Genomic DNA, 22135 nt, shown 5'->3' on the forward strand with positions numbered 1-22135 from the left:
ATCTTTTCCATCCCCTCACTTTCAGTGAACAACAGTGGTGAGAGTGTATGTGTCCCTAGGTCTGAAGTGGGTCTCTTGTAGACAGCATATATATGGGTCTTGTTTTTATATCCATTCAACCAGTCTTTGTCTGTTGGTTGGAACATTTAATCCATTCACGTTTAAGGTAATTATCGATACGTATGGTCATATTACCATTTTCTTAATTGTTTGTGGTTTGTTACAGACAGGACAGGGTTAAAGGAGCAGCTGATTGGGGGCCTCTGGGTCACTCAGGCCGGGGGCAGGGAGGGGTACAGAAGACGGAGCAAGCCTGCGGCAGCAGAGGCTGGCATGACATTGCAACAGCCTGAGGCATGCAGTGTGTTCTCCCGGGGAAGTTTTCCCTGGATCACGGGACCCTGACAGTGGCGGGCTGCACAGGCTCCCCAGAGGGGAGGTATGGATAGTGACCTGTGCTTGCACACGGGCTTCTTGGTGGCTGCAGCAGCAGCCTTAGCATCTCATGCCCGTCTCTGGGCTCTCCCTGATAGCCACGGCTTGCGCCCATCTCTGGAACTCTTTTAGATAGTACTCTGAATCCCCTCTCCTCACGCACCCGGAAACAATCATCTCTTGCCTCTTAGTCAGGTCCAGACATTTTCCCGGACTCCCTCCTGGCTAGCTGTGCCACACTGGCCCCCTACAGTCTGTGTTTACACAGCCAACCCCAGTCCTCTCCCTGGGTTCTGACCTCCGAAGCTTGAGCCTCAGCTCTCAGCCCCCACCCGTGCTGGTGGGTGAGCAGACAAGCCTCTCAGGCTGATGAGTGCTGGTTGGCACCAATTCTCTGTGCAAAAATCTCTCCTCTTTGCCCTCCGCACCCCTGTTGCTGCACTCTCCACCGTGGCTCCGAAGTTGCCCTGACCGTCTCCGCCAGTGAAGGGGCTTCCTAGTGTGTGGAAACTTTTCCTCCTTCACAGCTCCCTCCCCGAGGGGCAGGTCCTATCTCTATTCTTTTGTCTCTGTTTTTTCTTTTTTCTTTTGCCCTACCCAAAAGTACATGGGGAGTTTCTTGCCTTTTGGGAAGTCTGAAGTTTTTTGCCAGCATTCAGTAGGTGTTCTGTAGGAGTTGTTCCACATATAGTTGTATTTCTGATGTATTTGTGGGGAGGAAGGTGGAAGGTGATCTTCACGTCTTACTCCTCCACCATCTTGAAGGTTCCCTCAAACAAAGGATTTTATAAATGTACATAGGATCAATAAGCTGTGGAATAACTGCAAACAACCTAATCTTTATGTAACTGGAGTCCCCAAAGGAAAGGAGAGAGGGATGAGTGTTAAGAAAGAGGGATAAGTGTTAAGAAACTGAGGACTTTATGATGGAAAATTTTCCAAACTTGGTGAAAACTATAAACCCAGTGGAAAGTATTTTTTTCCTTTTTCCTCCTGACATCAAATAAGTGTGGTCTTTTCCAACACCACATATTCTCTGACAGTAACCGTTAGCAATCAATCCTGAGGATACCTACCTGAAGTTAGCATCAGATTCCACAAGTTAAGGGCTCAGTCCCACAAGACTTCCCTCCACTTCAGACACCAATCACAAGTCCCAGGTAACCAGTGCTTCTGAATGACTGGCTATAAATTGGGGCTTCCTACAACTCCCCCTCCTCAGATCCAATAATTTGCTAGAACAGCTTACAAAACTCAGAAGAGAACTTTACTTATGTTTACAGTTTATTATAGAAGATACAAATGAACAGCCAAATGAAGAGGTACCCAGAAGGGTGCTGAGCATCGGAGCATTAGACCCCATGGAGTTGAGGTACACCATCCTTCTGGCACATGGATGTGTTCACCAACATGGAAGCTGTCTGAACCCCATCATTTAGGGTATTTCATGGAAGTTTCCTTAAGTAGATGTGACTGATTAAATCATTGGCAATTGATGATTAGTTCAATCTCCAGCCCCTATTCCCTTTCTGGGGGTTGATGGATGAGGCTGAAAGTTCCAATCTTCTAACTATTGTTTGGTCTTTCTGGTGATGAGGTCCCATCCTGAAGAAACCTAAGGGGTCTACCAAGAGTCACTTCATTAGAACCAAGATCTTCTTATCACCTCTATCACTCAGGAAATTCCAAGGGTTTGGGGAGCTCTGTTCCAGGAACTGGGGATGAAGACCAGATATCTTTCTATTATACCCCACTCAGAGACCAAAAGTGTTCAATGAAATTCAAGCCCAAGGAAGGTGAAAAAAAAAACCCTACAACAATGTACATAATAAACAAATTGCTAAAAACAGTGAAAGACAGAAAAATCTTAATAGCATTCAGGGAAATGGACAGTAAAATAAAGAAACAAAGATGAGAAAGACAGTATATTTTTTTGTAAAAGCTATGCAGGAAAGAGTGTGATTCTATTTATATAAAATACTAGGAAGTATAAGCTAGTGTACAGGAGAAGCAGTGTTGCTGGGAAGTGGGCATACATGGGGGAGCAGGAGGGAAGTATTACAAAGGTATATGAGGCAACTTTCGAAGGTGATGGATATACTCATTATCTTGATTGTGGTGATGGTTTAATGGGTGTATTCATATCTTAAAGCTCATAAAATTATATCTCAGTGAGTGCAGTTTATTGTATGACTGTTATATCTGAATAAGTCTGTTAAAAATAAAAACAAAATGTGCATTACATGGCCATTTTTTTCTTCTAATTCATACAACATGAGGCAAAATATAAATTTCCAGTATTTTATAGGTAATTTAACAAGTCAAGCAATGTTAAAAAGACTTGCCCATGGCTAGCTAAAAAATCCCCACATCTATCTACTTTAATGACCATTTATTCCATTATTTGTTTCTGTCATGCGGACAATATGAGCAGATTCTAAAAGATCTTTCTGATTGTAGGAAACAAAAATTATGGACATAATGTGTTGTCATGTGAAACATTATACTCTGTGAAAAATTAACTAATGACAGGGATAATACTGTATTTCTTAAATACCTTAATGCAGCTCAATTTTATTCAATAAATAAGTGAATTAACTTTAAAAAGTTGTATAAATAAATGGAGGAAAAAATTTAATGGTTTATTATATTTTTGACAATAGGAAAAATTATTGTATTTCTGAGGATAGGAAAGAGAAGAGTGGCCTATGCACAAGAGAAGGATATGGGAAGAAAACAAATACATCAAATGTGTAAATGCTGATCATGCTTGCTGAGGGAGAATTTATATTAGCAGATAATTGAGACCATCATCATCTCACTCTTTCTACAGTTATTGCCTCCTAATTACTCTTCCAGCTTCTACTCATGCCTCCTCAATTCATTCTCTAGACAGAAGCTAGAGTGATTGTTTTAAAACATAAGACAGGTAATATCACTTCTTTGGTGAAAAATTCCTCCAATGGCATCTCATTATACTTAGACTAAAATGAAAAACTCCCTATCTGTCAAAAAACCATATGTGAACTGACTTCTATTCTCTGCTCTCATCTCATGCTTCTGTTCCTTTTACTGACCTTCTTTCTATCCCTCAAACCTGCCATTCTTGTTCCTGCCTAGGAGCCATTGCACTAATTGTTCCCTTTGCCTCAGTCATTCTCCCTCACATCTTTACATGGATGACTCCTCCATGACAGCCCTTAAATGACCTTTTGCGACCATCAAATGCTGCTCATTCAGTGATGAAGCAATCACTCTCCATCATATTACTTTACTTCACTGATTCTCAACTGAGGAAAAAATATATCTCCTCAAGGGACATTAGGAAATGGGTGTGGAATTTTTTAAGATAGGTATGTAACTGTACTGGAATCTAGTAAGTAGAGGTCAAGGATGTTCTAAACATCCCACAGTGTAAAGGACAGCAGCCTCCCACACAAAGAATTACATAGGCAAAAATATCAGTATTGTCAAATTTCAGAAAACTTGCTCTATTTTATTTCCCTGCCCATCATGTATAATTATCTGATATTTTCTTCTGCATTTACTTTTTTCTTTCATTTTTCCTACCTTGGTAGACTAAAAATCCAATGGGAACAGGAACGTTAGCTCTGCTGTTTCCTCTTGTATTCCCAGCTCTTAAAGTAATGACTGGCACAGAATGTTTTGTTGATAAGTGTTAACTGAATAACTGAATGCCACCCACATTTTCCTTTAAAAACATTATATAGGACTAGTCGAGTATTTCTGCAAGTGACCTCCATCATCAGCTGAAGACATATTTTCCCCAGAGCACTATTTTAGACTAAAGGAGAGAGGAGTCAACTTTTTATAAGTTTTAAAAAATAAAAATGGTGTGAATACTAGAAATCTTCAGGGAAGGAAAGTTGCCAAGCACACATGATTTTTGAGTAAAATGTTTTTCATAGCTTGTGAAATAAATCTGCTTTCCCAGATCTCTGGCAGGGTCAATGATTTGTGCTTAAATGTGCAAACTTGTTGCATCTCTGATTTTTCCCTCTGTCATGCTATAAATAAACTAAAATTTTATCTAATCTGACTTGTTTCCACCTGTTATATATGAAAGGATACTGCAATGCTAGCTGATGGTTTTCCTGGAGGAATGACTACTGACCTTATTATTTCAAGTAAAAGTAATAGCTTTAGCAGTTGATTTTCTGCAGGGAAAAAAATCCAGAGGAAACAAGGATTGTGAATAATGGTGCTCATATTAGGCAAATTATGACAAAAGTGGAAATTTGGAAGTTAACAAAGCATCTGTCAACAGGCACCCATGAAAAAAACTGGTTCTACTTTATTTTGTCTATTATTTTCTTCTCTCCTGAATAGTTACTTTGGTATAACATATTTATCAAAGACAAAAATCATGGCTGTTGAAATGAGGTCAAGTAATTTGCTTAGGCTCACAGAGTGGTGGAGCCAAGACTTGACTTTAGGTCTGTTAAAGAAACAGGCACCAATAGGTTTATATATGTTACTTCTTAGTTAATGCGTTTACATTTTAAACAAGTGTTTCTAGGGAAAAAATGCCTTCAATTAAAAGAATAATTAATAATGTCAGAAATTTGGGGCACAAGGAAAACCAGCAGTGGCTATATTTGATAGTTGGCAAAGCTTTTGATGCCCGTTATATCATATTACCCATGCATATGTATGAATTATTTGTACACTGCTCTCTGATTTAGCTTAGCTAGATACAGGCACTTAAGGCTTCAAAGGAGTTTCTTTTTCTTCCTGTTGCATAGAGGTGTCATTCATAGTATCAATAGATTGTATCACTTTTATTGAACCAGTATATTTCTTTACCTATTTTATTTATTTATTTATTTATTTTTTGTGGTACGCGGGCCTCTCACTGTTGTGGCCTCTCCCATTGCAGAGCACAGGCTCCGGAAGTGCAGGCTCAGCGGCCATGGCTCACGGGTCCAGCCGCTTCGCGGCATGTGGGATCTTCCCGGACCGGGGCACGAACCTATGTCCCCTGCATCTGCAGGCGGACTCTCAACCACTGCGCCACCAGGGAAGCCCCCTATTTTATATCACAATATATTTCTCCATACATTGTTACAGTATTGTACAATGGAAACAGTTGAATTATTTGTTTAAAAACATTTTTATTGAATATCTATCATTTCTGCATTCTATTTTCTTATTCAATATAGTTGTCATTTTCTTCTTATTTCCTTTTCTAATCATATAGTAATATCAAATAATCAAAATTAAAATGATTATATTCCACTATATACCTACATTGCAACTGCCTTTTCAGTTGAGCTTTCTTTTTTCTTAGTGAATGGAAACTGTGTGAGATTTAGCCATCATGTTGAGCACATGCTCCTTTATGGGTTTATGAAATTATATTTTGTAGAACTAGAATATTTTTTAATTCTAAGTACTCTCAGTTATCTTCCTTTATCACTTTGGTCTTGACTTTTCAGAAATAGTGGGGGCTTATCTAATCTGTCCAGAAACATTTGAAAGATATGGGAATGCAATGGTGATGGAAGGTTTCTCCATCACTGCTAGCATGAGGTCACCAGAAGATGATGGTAACAATTGTTTTGCCTTCATTTTTAGATGTTAATTTCAGATCCACCAAGAAGAGGGTATAATATATTGGATGTATGGTAGGGGGGAAATTGCATTGGTGGTCAAACTCTGGAAAGGCCAGGCAGTTCATTACTTCATACATTTATTCTTGCTTCATTCTATTTCTCTTTCAATCAGTTACCTTTCATTCTTTAATGTAACAAATGTAATGAACATTTTATATGTATTCATAAGCCAGAACTTTTGAGTTCCCGAAGTTTCTAAGTTACTGGCTGTAGAGAGAGTAGGGAGTTAAGAATAGAACTTTTTCATTAAGCCTCATATATCATCATGTTGGTTCATGTTCAAAAAGGGCTAACCCAAAGGCTTTTGCAGAAACCAAAGGCTTAATGTGTTAGGGGCAAAAGCATGAAGGATTTTTTAAAAAATTATTTCCCCAGAGAGTGGCACAATTTTGTTTCCTCAAACTCTTTTCTATAACAACTTATAACTTAAACTTTTAGTTTATCCCTTTTCATAGCACTAGCTTCAACTCTGAGGGACCAGTACTTTTTACAGAAAACCTTGTGGATTTTTTTCTTTCAATTTGGCTGAAGTTCTGTAAGAGGGATCAAGGGATTGGTACACATAGGCAGACTCTTAAGCATACAGAAAGGGATAACTCATTTACTGGGAAGAAAATTGAGTATAAGAATAGAGACAGAGGAAAATATAAAGGAGACAGAAATGTAATAATGAAAAGATCACTGCTTTGATTTCTTTTACATGTTGCGAGTGTTTTGTAAACAGAAAAACTGAACGCATTACAAAAAATGACTGGCTTTTATATACATCTTGTGATACCTTACATGCTGTTTGGGGATAAATACTAGAAGAAAATATTTGGAATTTGATAAAAAATTGAAATAGAATAAAAGGCAATATGTCAAATTTCTAGCATTTTAAATATGAGTAATGTATTCTAAAAGACAAGATACAACGTTTACTACTTCATATATGGCATCTTTATTAGTTTACTAAATCTGCCATAACAAAATACCAGACTGGGTGGCTTAGCAGAAATTTATATGCTCACAGTTCTGGAAGGTAAAAATTCAAGATCAAGGTGTCGGCGAGGTTGGTTCCTTCTGAGGGCCATGAGGAAGGTCTGTTTCAAGCCTCTCTCCTTGGCTTACAGATAGTCATCTTTTCTATATGTCTTCTAATTAACCCTCTGCACATGTCTGTGTCCAAATGTCCTCTCCTGTTTTTATAAAGACACCAGTCATATTGGTTTAAGGTCCACCCTAATGACCTCATTTTAACTTAATTGAAGACTTTCTTTTAAAACCCAGTCTAAAAATATGGTCACATTCTGAAGTACTGGGCGGAGGAAGGGGTTAGTCCTTCAATATACGAATTTTGGGGGTTACACAGTTCTGCCCATAGCATTCAGCAATGTTAGTCAAAAAGCATCTATCGAAGTATTAGATTTCTTTCTGGAACCAAAACACTTTAGATATTAAGTGCAGCTTAAAAAATTACTGGTAGATTAAGTCTTTGACCTTGATGAAAATTATGAAAAAATATACAGACACAGAGGAGAGATATGGCACAAAATTAGGATTAGCTCTGCAGATCTACATAGGCACTGGGCTGTTTTACATGACCGAGAAGATAAGACTGGGGTTTACTCAGCAAAAGTAATACTAGGAACAAAGCAATTCCTATCTTGCAGATGCAGAAATAAGGAACAAATATGCTAAGAGACACATAAAGCCACTGAGTGAGTTATAGGCATAGTGGAAGTGTAAACAATATTTTCTGATACCCAGTTGAACCTTCTATAACTACGACTACTGTTACTTGGAGAAGATAGTTTTATTAGGCTACAGCATATGTAGACTAGTGCATTCAGGTAAGCTATAATACTTTCAAATGGAACATAATAGAGACTTCACATGGTGCAGAACAATAACATATGGCTCCATTCAGAAAGACGGTAAATAATGCATTGCTAGTAATAGATTCAACCTGGTCAGAACAGAACCTAGCTGCAAACCACCACATAAACAGTAACAGCCTGTTCCTTTGCGGGTACTTTCTTTCCATAATTTATCCCTCTTGAAGAAGGTATGTGTGTTAGAGGCAGGGAAGGCATGGGAGGAGGAGGGGCAATTCTTCCCCAGAATGATGCACAATATGTTATTTCACTTCTCTTTTTGCAATTTAAAATTTGAAAGGAAAAACAATGACTAAACTTGCCATTTCAATCGAATCTCTTACTTTCTGGGGAAAATGAGTCTCAGACCACCACATGTAGAGAGGCCAGAAAAATAGTCACAAAATCCAAATGTGAGGTGGCAGTTAGAAAGGCTATGGCTCTGCTAAGGCTCTATTGAGTGAATTTGATCCCTACATGACAGGAATAGGCATAGGTGTTGTTTCTTCCACTTTAAACTACTTTTTTTGGCTCTGTAGGCTTTGGGTAAAATCAAAATTATGTAATGAGATCACACAACACAATTGCTACCTCTTAAATACAAACACTATAGGCACTAAACAACATGTCATAATTTCAATTTCATTTTTATTAATACTTTTACCAATAAAAATTTTCATTTTAATTTTATTGGAATTTTGCACAGGACTTTATACATATTCTCACATCTAATGCTTATAATGGTTCTATGAGGTAGGTATTGTTTTCTTTGTTCATATGAGGAAAGTGACCCCAAGAGAGGTTAAAAATATTACCCCATATCACACGAAACCCAGTGCATCTACTCTGAAGTCCACATTCTCAATTACTTTTTTACCTATTATTGTTACAAAATCTCTCTTTTTTTCCTGACAAAGGCATCCATATGAACATATTTATTTCTTTTTTCCTATTATTATTATCTAAGTGTAGTTGATTTACAGTGTTGTGTTAGTTTCTGGTGTACAGCAAAATGATTCAGTTATACGTACATTTTACATATTCTTTTTCATATTTTTTCCATTGTGGTTTGTTACAGGATATTGAATATGGTTCCTTTTGCTGTACATTGGGACCTTGTTGTTTATCTATTTTATATATAGTAGTGTGTATCTGCTAATCCCAAACTCCTATTTTGTCCCTTCCACACCCCCTTTCCACTTTGGTAACCATAAGTTTGTTTTCTATGTCTGTGAGTCTGTTTCTCTTTCATAAATAAGTTAATTTGTGTCATATTTTAGATTCGACATAGGAGTGATATCATATGATATTTGTCTTTGCCTGACCTACTTCACTTAGTATGATCATCTCTAGCTCCACCTATCTTGCTGCACATGGCATGTACCACACCTTCTTTATCCATTCATCAACGGACATTTAGATTGTTTCCATGTCTTGGCTATTGTAAGTAGTGCTGCTATGAACATTGCGGTGCAAATTAGAGTTTTCTCTGGATATATGCCCAGGAGTGGAATTGCTGGATCATATGGCAACTCTATTTTTAGTTTTTTGAGGAACCTCCATACTGTTTTCCACAGTGGCTGCACCAACTTACATTCCCACCAATAGAGTAGGAGGATTCCCTTTTCTCCACATCCTATCCAGCATTTGTTACTTGTAGACATTCTAATGATGGCCATTCTGGACCTGTGCGAGGTAGTACCTCATTGTAGTTTTGATTAGCATTTCTCTAATAATTAGCAATGTTGAGCATCTTTTCATGTGCCTATTGGCCATCAGTGTTTCTTCTTTGGAGAAATATCTATTTATGTCTTCTGCCCATTTATCGATCAGGTTGTTTGTTTTTTGTTGTTGTTGAGTTGTATGAGTTGTTTGTATAGTTTGGAAATCAAGCCCTTGTTGCTTGCTTCATTTGCAAATATTTTCTCCTATTCTGTAAGTTGTCTTTTTATTTTCTTTATGGTTTCCTTTGCTGTACAATAGCTTATAAGTTTGATTAGGTCCCTTTTGTTTATTTTTGCTTTAATTTCTATTGCCTTGGGAGACTGACCGAAGAAAACATTGGTACAATTTATGTCAGAGAATGTTTTGCCTGTGTTCTCTTCTAGGAGTTTTATGGTGTCATGTCTTATATTTAAGTCTTTAAGCCATTTGGAGTTAATTTATATTTGTATATGGTGTGGGGGGGGTGTTCTAACTTGATTGGTTTACATGTGGATGTCCAGCTTTCCTAACACCACTTGCTGAAGAGACTGTCTTTTCTTCATTGTATATTCATGCCTCCTTTGTCAAAGATTAATTGATCATAGATATGTGAGTTTATTTCTGGCTCTCTATTCCGTTCCATTGATTCATATGTCTGTTTTTGTCCCAATACCACATAGTTTTGATTACGGTAGCTTTGTAGTATTGATGTGAACACATTTAGAGTTAACTGTTGGTATGTGTCTATTTCCTCAAGATGCTAAATGACTTTTAGAACCCTCAACATGATTAGTTGAATGTTATTTGATGATCTCAAGGTGGTGTCATAATTATTGTAACATTCCTATTAGGCACCATGCTGCTTTGCTTTCTGTATGCTCAGCAAATATTTCTGCTTGTAAACAAAGTAGATCCAGGGGACTTCCTTGGTGGTGCAGTGGATAAGACTCTGCACTCCCAATGCAGGGGGCCTGCATTCGATCCCTGGTCAGGGAACTAGACCCCACATGCATGCCACAATTAAGAGTTTGTGTGCCACATCTAAGGAGCCCACGTGCTGCAACTAAGGAGCCTGTGAACCACAACTAAGGAACCCACGTGCCACACTAAGGAGATGGTTGGCCCCAACTAAGAAGCCCTGAAGGTGCAACTAAGGAGTGCTGCAACTAAGGAGCCCACGTGCTGCAACTAAGGAGCCCACCTGCCGCAACTAAGACTCCATGCAACCAAATAAATAAATAACAAATAAATAAATATTTAAAAAAACAAAGTAGATTCAAAAGCTCTATGGTAATAGCCAATAGAAAATTACCTAATCTACTTATTTTAACACAGTTCTGCTCCATTATATGTAATATAACCATTTTGCAAATATCTTTTGCTTTATATTCTTTCTTATGATGTCCACATATTACTTAATGATACTCAAAACATACTAGATATAGAGAATCAAAAATATATTTTCCTGTATCTTGGCCTAGAAAAAAGAATGAAGGGGGTAACAAACAGTTTATAAGATCATGTATCATAATATCAAAGCAAATTAGGATGTCAGAAGTAGAGCTTTTCCTGGTACTAAGATGCACAATGAATTTCTCCCGTGGGTCTGCAGTAAGTGGACACATTGATTATAGCAGTAGAGCTTCAGTAACTTTTCCAATAAAAGTGTAATGGGAAATTTCATATGGCCATTCTTATAATGTCCTGCAATGAAGACTGGTATGATAACACTAAAGCAAAGTTTGGTAAAGGAAATTTTAATAAGAACCATAATAAAGTAATGAAAGGGGACAGTCTTCTAATATACTGGCTTATTCTGAAACGAAAAAAACTTAAATAGCTGAAGAAACGAATGAATTTCCTTCATGTAATCCCTTATGAATGCTATTTCTCTATGTGAACTTGTGATAATAGAAATCAAAGTTCTATTCTCTGGATGGACCCTGGAGTACAGAGTGTATTATTCACAGAGGGCCTTGGGTCACAAAGCTAATATAATAGGAAGCTAAAATGGAACCTTCAGCTGAGATCCTAAGGCAACAGATAGCAGAGTGAGTTGTAATTCACATTACCTCTGCCAAACTTCTAAAATATGATTCACCATCAGCCAACTAGAATACTCCTAAAACTATCTCCTTCCCTGTAGGATTGAAAGGATTGGGAAAGAAAGATTTTCATGTTAGTTCTTAGGAGAGAGCTGTGTTATATGCTCCACTTCCTCATCAACATTTGGTATTGCCTTTTTAATTTTGGTCATTTTATTGAGTATGTAGTGGTATGCTAAATATCAATATGCTTTGTCTTTAAATTTACATAAAGTAAATAACCACTCTTTGTAGCATAAAATTCTATGGGTTTTAACAAACACATCCACATGTATTCACCACCACAATCAAGATACAAAACAGTTTAAGTATTTGAAGAAATTCCTTCATGATGCCCTTCTGTAGTCAACCAGCCTTCCCTTCCCCAACCCTCGCAAAAACTGATCTATTCTTCACATCTATAGTTTCACTATTTCTAGAATGTTATATAAATTAACTCATACATGTAGTCTTTTGGGTCTAGTTTCTTTCATTTAGTAAAATGTATTTGAGATTCATCCATGTTATATAATATGAATAATTTTATTGGCAAATGGTATTGCATTGTATGGATGTACCACAATTTGTTTATTCATTCACTATTTAAAGGACATTTGGGTTGTTTCATTTTTAGTCATTGCCAATAAAGCCAATATAAACGTTGTATACAGGTTTTCATGCAAATGCAGATTTCTATTTCTCTAGGAGTAAAATTGTTTGGAAACATGGTAAATGCATGTTTAATTTTATGCAAAACTGACAAACTGTTCTTCAAAGGGAAAGTGCCATTTCACATTCCACCAGCAATATAGGAGAACTCCAGGTGTTCTGCTTTCTACCAGCACTAATCAGTGGTTTTTTCGTGTGTGTGTTTTGTGTGTGAGTTTTCTGTTTGTTTGTTTGCCATTCTAATACATGTACAGGGGAATCTCATTTTGGTTTTGCTTTTCCTAACTTTCTTAATGACTAGTTATGTCTATCACCTTTTGACATATCTGTTTACTACTTGAGTATTTTCTTTCAAAAAGCATCTATTTAAATCTTTTGTTCATTTATTTATTAGATTGTATGTTTTTATTGAGTTTTGAGAGCTCCTTATATATGCTTGATACAAGACCTTTGTCCAATATGATTTAGAAAGTTTTCTCCCATTATATGGCTTGCCTTTCTATTTTATTAATAGTGTCTTTTGTAAGGCAAAGTTTTGTTTAATTTTGATGAAATCCAGTTTATCCATATCTTCTTGTATGTCTTATGCTTTTAGTGTCATATCTAAGAACACTTAGCCCAAAACCAAGATTTTTTTTCCCCTTGTTTTCTTCTAGAATATTTATAGTTTTATGATTCACATTTAGGTCAATGATGATTATTGAGTTAATTTATGTATAAGATGTGAGATATGGGTCAGAGTAGACAACCTTGACCCTCATCTTAGGGGGAAAGGATTTACTCTTAAATCATTAAGTATGAGGTTAGGTGTGTAGGGTTTTTGCAGAAGTTTTTGTCAAGTTGAGAAAGTTCCCTTCAATTCTCAGTTTTCTGAAACATATTATCTTGAATGAATATTGAATGTTTTCAATGATTTACCTGCATCTAGATATACTTGTAGATTATTGTTGTTGTTCTTAATATAGTGAATTATATTGTTTGATTTTTCAGTTGTATCGCCAGTCTTTCAATTCTGGGATAAACCACACTTGGCCATGGTGTATTATCATTTTTATATATTACTGGATTTGTTTACTAAAATTTTGTTAAAAGATTTTTGTGTCTATGTTCATGATTTTTTTTTTCTTTTGTTGCTGTTAGTTTTGATATTGAGGTAATGTTAGCCTCATAAAATGCTTTGGGGAATTTTCCTTCTCCATTTTCAGAAAGACTTTGTATAAGTATGGCATTATTTCTTCCTTAAAATCTTAATAAACATGATCCTGGAGTTTTCCATGTGGGAAATTTTAAGTTATAAATTTAATTTCTTATAATTGAAAATATATTGAATATTCAGACTTTCTATTTCTTCTAGGTCGGTTTTGAGATTTGTGTGTTTCAATGAATTTGCTCATTTAATCTAAATTCTTGAGTTAAATGTTAGAGAGTTTTTCTTAGTATTTGTTTAGTAGCTATTCAACTTTTCTTATGACTATAGTTATTATATCCTCTGTTTCACCCCTGATATTGGTAATTTGTGTTATCTTTCTACTTTTTATCAGCCTGGCTAAGCTTTATCCATTTCAGTGATCTTTTAAAAGACTAGCTTTGGTTTCATTGATTTTCTCTATTGATTGTCCATTTTTAATTTTACTGATTTCTGCTTTTTATTACTTTCATAATTCTGTTTTCTTTAGGTTTCATTTGTTCTTCATTTCCTAGCTTCTTAAGGTTGAACTCACAGGATTGATTTTAGACCTTTATTTTTTTTTTGGTGGTGTTCTACTGTCTTCTGGCTTATGTAGTTTCAGACAAGAAGTCTGGAAAATAATTGTTTCTGTTTCTTGGCATGTAATGTTTGTTTTGTCTTTGGATGCTATTTAAATTTTCTCTTTCTTTCTGGTTTTCAGCAACTTGATTAGAATGTGCTTTTGAGTGATTTTTATTTGTGTTTATCCTGATTGGAGATTATCAACTTATTATATTTGACATTTTATTGTATGCATCAAATTTGGAAAAAAATCCTCCTTTATTTCTTCAAATATTTTTTCTATCCCCTTTAGGGAACTCCAATATCCATATATGAGAGAAATTTATATTTTCCATATATCACTGAGGCTCTGTTTGTTTAATTATTTGTTTAGTTATTTGTATTCTTATCTCCTTCTGCTTCAGTTTAGATAAATACTAAAATGCTTGAATAAATACTTTCAAGTTTAATAAAGTTTGTCTTCAGTATCTAGTCTGCCAATTAATTTCAGCCAATTAATATTTCGTTTGAGATATTTTGTGTTCCTATGTCAAGAATTTTGGTAATTTTTTCTATTTTCCATTCCTCTCATAATTATATTCACTATTTTTTCCTTAAATACTTAAATATAGTTATAATAGCTGGCTATTTTAAAATATTTGCCTGATGGTTCTATCATCTCTTTCATTTGTAGATCTATTTCTGTTGACTCATTTTTATCTTAGTCATTGTTCACAGCTTTCTGCTTCTTTGAATATATAGTGATTTTTTCCATGGGAAACTGGAAATTTTGTTTGTTACATTGTTGAATGTCTAGATTTCATTTTGTTCCCTTAAAAAGTGTTGGGCTTTTTTCTTACAGGGAGCTATATTACTTATAGATAATTTTGGTGCATGGAATCCTACTTTTAAGCTTTAAAGGAACAGATCTAGAAGAATCTCTATTCCAGCTTTTCTTTAACCTTTCTACTAAGACATAAGCCTCTTAAGTCTTCAGTGAATTCTCTGATAATTACAGAGGCCTTTTCATTCTTGATGGTCAGAGATCAAATGACTCCTCACATTGTTTGAGCTCTAGGAATTGTTCAGCTTACAAACTCCCGAGTTGTTCTTTCTTCAGCTTTTTGAGATTTCTTGCTATGTATGTACAGCCTAGTCCTCGGTAAAGACAAGGAAACACATGTAAGATTTCTGTGTGAGATAGTACCTCACACCTGCCAGAAAGGCTATTATCAAAAAGACAAGAAACAAGTGTTGGTGAAGATGAGGAGAAAAGGGAACCCTCGTGCACTGTGGTGGGAATGTAAATTGGTACAGCCACTATGAAAAACAGCATAGAGATTCCTCAAAAAATTAAAACTAGAACTACCATATCATCCAGCAGTTCCACTTCTGGATATTAAGATGAGGAAAACAAAAAATTTAATTCAAAAAGATACTTGCATTCTAATGTCCATTGCAGCATTATTTACCAACAATAAAGGTTTGGAAGCAACCTAAGTGTCCATTAATAGAGGAATGTTTGACAGATGAATGGATAAAGAAGATGTGGTATATATACAATGAAATATTACTATCTATAAAAAAAGAGTGAAATCTTTCCATTTGTGACAACATGGATAAATCTAGAGGGTATTATGCTAAGTGAAATAAGTCAGGCAGAGAAAGACAAGTATATTATTTTACTTATTTGTGGAATCTAAAAATAAAAAATGAACAAACAAAACAAGTCAGAAATGGCTTATAGATACAGAAAAAAACTGGTGGTCAACAGAGGAGAGAAGGGTGGGAGATTGAATAAAATAGGTGAAGTGGATTAAGAGGTATAAACTTCTAGTTATAAAATAAATAAGTCATGGGAATGTAATATACAGTTTAAGGAATATAGCCAATAATATTGAAATAATTTTGTATGGTGACGGATGGATACTAGACTTATCCTGGTGACCAATGTATAATGTATATAAATACTGAATCACTATGTTAAATACATGAAACTAATATAATATTATATGTCAAATATACTTCAATAAACAATAAAAAGGAAAAATTATTAATAGCAAGCATGTGTATGCCATATAAGATTAGTGCAGGCTTTTTTGTTTTGTTTTGTTAAGAAAGGAAAGAAGTGAATTAAGGTTGAATTGTCCTTGGGAATTCAGGCAGAGAGAAAGTGACTCCAACATGAGATCAACCTTCAAATCCATCTACAGATCTACAAGTGAGATATATTTACTGATCTCCTACAGTGATATGAGAACTTAACTGGACATTACTATTGACACCTCTCAGCGACTTCTTTATTTTCACTTCTAGTTCCATTGAATATCATGTTAAGACAGAAGCATCAATCCTTGAATACAGTAACCTCTCACCACAGAAACAATATTTATCTAAACTAACCTTCCTGGCATGCCTAATCCTGTGCATTGTAATAACAACATATATATATTTCCTATGATGTGTCACACAGTGTTCTAAGCACTTTGCTTGCATTAACCCACTTAATCCTCACAACAACCATAAGTATGAGGCAGGTTCTGTTATTATCCTCACACATCACAGATGAGTAAACTATTGGTCAAATACCTTGTATCAGGTCACAGAGATTGTAAATGGCAGAGCTGCCATTTGAAGCCATATAGGCTAGTTCTAGAACCCACATCCCTAACCACTCAATATGGGAAAATGCATAGAGGAGATACTTGCCTGATACTAAATATGCTGGTGGATAACAAGCTGACAGGAAATAATTACAGTCATAAATGTAAGTGAATCATTCAAAGGGTATTTTAAAATTCATTTGCAGAGTACTATTTAGTAATAAATGGCTATGAGAACCTAATAAAATATATTCTTGCAGGGCAGCCATGAAAAATGGGATGACTGTTTCTGAGCAAGGGTTTTGGGAAATGATTGAAATGACTCTGCAAAGCAGTGTGTAGTCATTGACACATCATCCGAGTATGTACATTCAGAGATCAGTAACTGAGACACAGAGGCTCCTAGAAGGGGTTTGAGAATTACTTAGGAGGTAAAATTGACAAGGCACAGTGACTGATGGTTTATGGACTAAAACAAAATGTGCTGTCAAAGTTAAGCTAAGATTTGTGGCTTGAGCAACTAGGTGATAATCAGAGCACTCACTGAGATTGGAATTCGGCAGGAGTTTCGGGTATAGCAGGAAAAGTAAGTTTGGTTTTGGTGTTTTAATTCTGAGATGCCTGTGAGACATCCAAGTGAAGATGTCCAGCTAAATAAATGTCTGCAAGATTCAGGATATAGATACAGGATAAATAGATCAATCAGATGCTTATCAATATATAGATAATAGTGAAATGAAAATGAATGAACAAATCCCTTGAATCATTAAAAGTGTACTGAATGAGGAAAAGAGAAGTCATAGGACAGAAGCAGTATCTAGGAGATGTGAAGACGTGAAGGGTTTTGAAAAAGTGAAAAGAAATAGCCAGAGAGGTGAGAGGAAAATTAGTGAAGGATAATGTACTAGAAGTTAAGGGAAGGGAGATTTATTTTGTCAAACGTTTTTCTCAAACATATTAGCACTTTGTAGAAATATAATGTTGTTACTAACAATTTTCACATGATTTACCAAACCATAAAGCCAACTCTAGATATTATTTAATGGCCAATACAGAACTCTTTCCTGCCAGATTCTTATCAGAAATCAGTATAAGAGAGATATTATAAAGCATAGCTGTATCCTGTTTTATAGCCTTTCTTTTGAAGATGTTGATAATAGTGGCATCATTGAAAGCCTGTGGAATTTCTCCAGTTCTCCTTTTTTTTTTTGCGGTACGCGGGCCTCTTACTGTTGTGGCCTCTCCCGTTGCGGAGCCCAGGCTCCGGACGCACAGGCTCAGCGTCCATGGCTCACGGGCCCAGCCGCTCCGCGGCATGTGGGATCTTCCCGGACCGGGGCACGAACCCATGTCCCCTGCATTGGCAGGCGGACTCTCAACCACTGCGCCACCAGGGAAGCCCCTCCATTTTTTTTTGAGACGAGTCTATCCATGTCTGGAAGAGACTAAGCACAAAAGAAAACTATTGTTTAGATTACAGGAAGTACTTATCGCTTTTTCTTCAAAATTGTATTTGAAGTTTTTGTTAGTCTTTATAATCATAAAAAGGATCTGTGATAGCTGTACCAAGGTCTGTTCTCACCACTGCCATCACTTATCACTACAAGACATCAGCAAGGATGGCAATTCTTTAAAGTTCTTTCCCTTCTTCTTGACTCTGAAAGAGAAGTGGCAACTTCTACAAATATGTGTTTAGATTCTTTGTGCACTATCCTAATGGCACTTTATTAATTCCTTAATCAATGTATTTTTTATTTATTCAATAATATTTACCAAGTATATACTGTTTCAAGTACTATGGTAGAGCTAGGGATGCAGATAAACAAAACAGAAATTGTTGTTGCACACATGGAGAATGGTAAAACCTGTGACCAGAAGAAGGCTGCCAAGTCACAATGGCTTGTGTTTCACCAACATTTATAATTGGTACCCTACAAATATTACACAATTTTTATACATCTTCTAGATTTATAAAGAGTACCCTAGGATAGTACATAACCCTCATAAACACTGTAAAGTCTTGGCAGTGGTGATGATGCCAAGTCACTAGCTCCCTATATCCCTTTAGCCTTGGTCTTTCCCCTCTGGTTTCTGGGGATAAGTTGAGTTAGATTCCATGAACTGAAATGTTACTCTTTGCATTTCAATGCACTATGCGCAAATCGTCTTCCCTTACTAGGGGAGTGATGGAAATAGAGAGAGACCCTGACAAGTGTCCAAGGACAAGATTGGTTTCCTTGGGTCTAAAACTAAGGTAAAGAATTACTACTCAGGAAAACTGAGTATAACAAAAGCCAAAGAGGCAACCAAGCAAATCACAGACAGCCAGGACACTCCAGGGTATAAATTCTAGGCAAAGCAACTCCAAGTTTCAAATCTGAAATTCAAGCGTGGTAAGACTAGACTGAGAAAAGAGCAAGATGCGTTCAGGATGCAAACAGAACTACAGTTGTGTGAAAACAAGAGAATACTTAGAGCACACCTTTGGGAAGAGCTGATGCATGGTGAATGGAATTAAGGGAATGGCTTAAAGTATCAGGAATCCAGTGGGGAAAATTAAGGTGTTGACCATGCATTTATGCTTCTTTATATTAGTGTCTTATTATCAATAGCTAGTGTTGGCAATATCACCCATTCATTCACTGGCTCTATAGGTATTGATTTGTGCAATGCATAGACATCTATTGATAATTCTGCTATGTAAATAAGGACATTGTTCTCTGGTGGGGTTGGAGAAGGATCCCTGAATCTGGGTGCATAGATTGTGCAGTGAACTCTAGGAACAAACATTCAATAGATGTAACTGGTGCTCTCGAGTTGAATGAGGTGGTGGTTTTGATATTGGTGATGTTTTGTCACACAGCTTCTTGTAGTTGTTGTCAGTCTTACAAAGTCTGCCATTTAACCATTTAAGAGACAAAACGTGCTTGCTTCTTTTTATATTTCTCAAATCTATTATTTCAAACCTAATGTGTTTCTTTCTTTAAACAATGACATACTCTAATACACACCATATTTAATGATTTATTTATCAAAAACATGTGTTTGGGGGGTAACACTTCTTAAAATTATGTCATTTCACAAAAATGAGAATTTACATGTAATATTTTAATATTGAAAATAAGTTAGACCCTTATAAATTTTGGTTTTACAAATTTTCACAATATTATACCTTTTCACTTGTGATTGGCTTCATTTTATACTGCCCAATGAGATTATTTAATTCTGATATAGTAGATTAATTTTCCCCATACTTTAATTTCTGTTTAATATCCCCCTTTATAATTCAAATTATATTTTAAAAATTCTTAGATATGAATAAAGATTTTGTTCTCCCTATATTTCAATAGTTTTTTATGGACACATTTAGGCCTAGATTATCTTCATTGTAAGAATTAAAAATAAGAGAAATAGAAGGGAACATTAAAATTTAATACTATATTAGTGTTTGGAGTCAGATAAAAGATACCAAGTTGAGCAAAGAAAATGATTATAAAATCACATTTTAGGAACATGAATTTGAAGACAACTGCTGCTTTTGTGAGCTTACCTCTGTATACCTACAATAGCATATCAGCCAACTATCATCTCAGAAATATAACTCTCCTCTGTCTACAAACTGTGATCAGCCAGAGAAATGACTTAATCATCTATATTCTAAACACTGCAGATTTCAGTTAGCAAAGTCATAGTTACCTGGAGGGCAACAATGCAGCAACTGATATACCCAGACAAGGGAACCCAAAGGATAAAAAAAATTTAACATAGATATTATATATGAAATCCCTCCTCCTAAAATTCATATAGGCCCATTCTTCCTCTGCAGTATCTCTAATAATCAGGAACCTCCTGCCCGATGATTCTCTACTTTCAAATAAATAAAAATTCCATTATTTCAGAAAGGAGTCTTCTTTTCAAATCCCATTCACTTGGGAATATTCTTTTATCCATGATTATGTCACTGTATTTTTAATCTGTCACTTTTAGTCAAATAGAATGTTTTCTCTGGAATATTAAAAAATAAAAGTAATTTAGTTTGTTTTTACAGCCACTTAACCCTTAGTCTGAGAATCATAAAGTTTTTTCCTGAGGTTTATTAGGTGGGTTATGTATAGTGTACATAGTATACCTCCCTTAGAAACCTTAATAAGTATGGAAACTGAAATATAGCAACAGTTTAATATATCTCCATACTTTTATCAATCCATCTAGCTTGAAACTTTGAGAATGAGTGTGAGATTTCCCCAAAAGAAAAGTAGCATTTAGTTAGGTTAAGTGTCAGGTTGCTAGCTTACACTGTATAAAAGTCAATATGTAGCAAGTCATATTAGTGAATTTCATCTACACTGCTAGGAGGTTGTTGAACTCAATTACAGAAATGTGCAGAGCTTGATTTGATGTGTGAGGAGGTTAAGAGACCACAATCAATTAAAAAGAACACATGTATATCCTGTTGTGGGGAAACAGTTGTTATAGTATCCCTTGTTCAGTTTCTGCTTTTTTCTCTGACTTTACCTCTGAATATAAGAGAACAAAAGGTTTAATAATTCCCCAGTTACATTTGGAATTATTTTGTCAGCAATATCTAATAGGAAGACACACCATCGTTGTTTTACTTGAATGAAGCCTCAAGCAGCTACAATTAAACACGCTGTACTTTTTTCTTCACGTAGCGAAACCGTTTGAAAATGGACAATATTTGGACATTTATGGAATTACACGGGACCAGGCTGGAGAATATGAATGCAGTGCAGAAAATGATGTGTCATTTCCAGATGTGAAAAAAGTGAAAATTGTCGTAAACTGTAAGTCCCATAACGTTTTATCAATATAATTTCAAAGAAAAGATAAAACACCTGAAAAATACTGTCTGAAACATATGTTGCAATTTTTTAAGAGGTGGTCTATTGATAAACACTGCCTATTGGCAGTGAAAATGTTTACATGTTAGAATATTGATCAAATTGTTCATGTAACATCAATTGCCCCAAGTAATTCCACAATAATTCAGTTTAATGTTTAGATGGCAGTGTTTCCATTATCATCCTAGTCCCTGGCATTCTAAACTGTGGTATCCTTATCTCTAAAGCATCCTATACTCATGGTGTTATCTTTATTCTCATGGGTTTCACCTGGAGTGTATTCTGACTAAATTTAAGTGTGGAATTCCCAATCAAATTTGATGGACATGAAGTGTGCTATTCTACTTAAAGAGAAAAGCTGTTACTGTGATACTCCTATTATGTGGGTATTTAATTCTATTTAGTTTGGACAACATTGAGAAAATGAAGAAGAAATTTTCCCATGAACGTCATTAGTAGGAAATTAGAATATTAAGAGATACCTGCAGAACCATCAGTGTCATTATGTTATACCTTTTCTCTAAATATATTTCAAAACAGTGATGAAAGTCATTTTT

The 22135-nt window shown here is 35.7% G+C and overlaps 1 protein-coding gene across 2 annotated transcripts in view; it reads left to right on the plus strand.

Annotated features, from left to right (window-relative positions):
- NEGR1 (neuronal growth regulator 1) overlaps window positions 1-22135 on the plus strand; it is a 902823-nt gene that overhangs the window by 598124 nt on the left and 282564 nt on the right. The window contains exon 4 of one of the 2 annotated variants that reach the window (XM_029230109.1): window positions 21390-21521. The exons of the other annotated variant lie outside the window; for it this stretch is intronic. Within the exon in view, the coding sequence (XP_029085942.1) occupies window positions 21390-21521 (132 nt within the window). The remainder of the gene's footprint in view (window positions 1-21389; window positions 21522-22135) is intronic. 2 annotated transcript variants of the gene reach the window in all.

Source organism: Monodon monoceros, unplaced genomic scaffold, assembly GCF_005190385.1.
Source record: "Monodon monoceros isolate NGI ecotype Baffin Bay Population unplaced genomic scaffold, NGI_Narwhal_1 Super_Scaffold_18, whole genome shotgun sequence".
In the NCBI taxonomy this organism is placed as follows: domain Eukaryota; kingdom Metazoa; phylum Chordata; class Mammalia; order Artiodactyla; family Monodontidae; genus Monodon; species Monodon monoceros.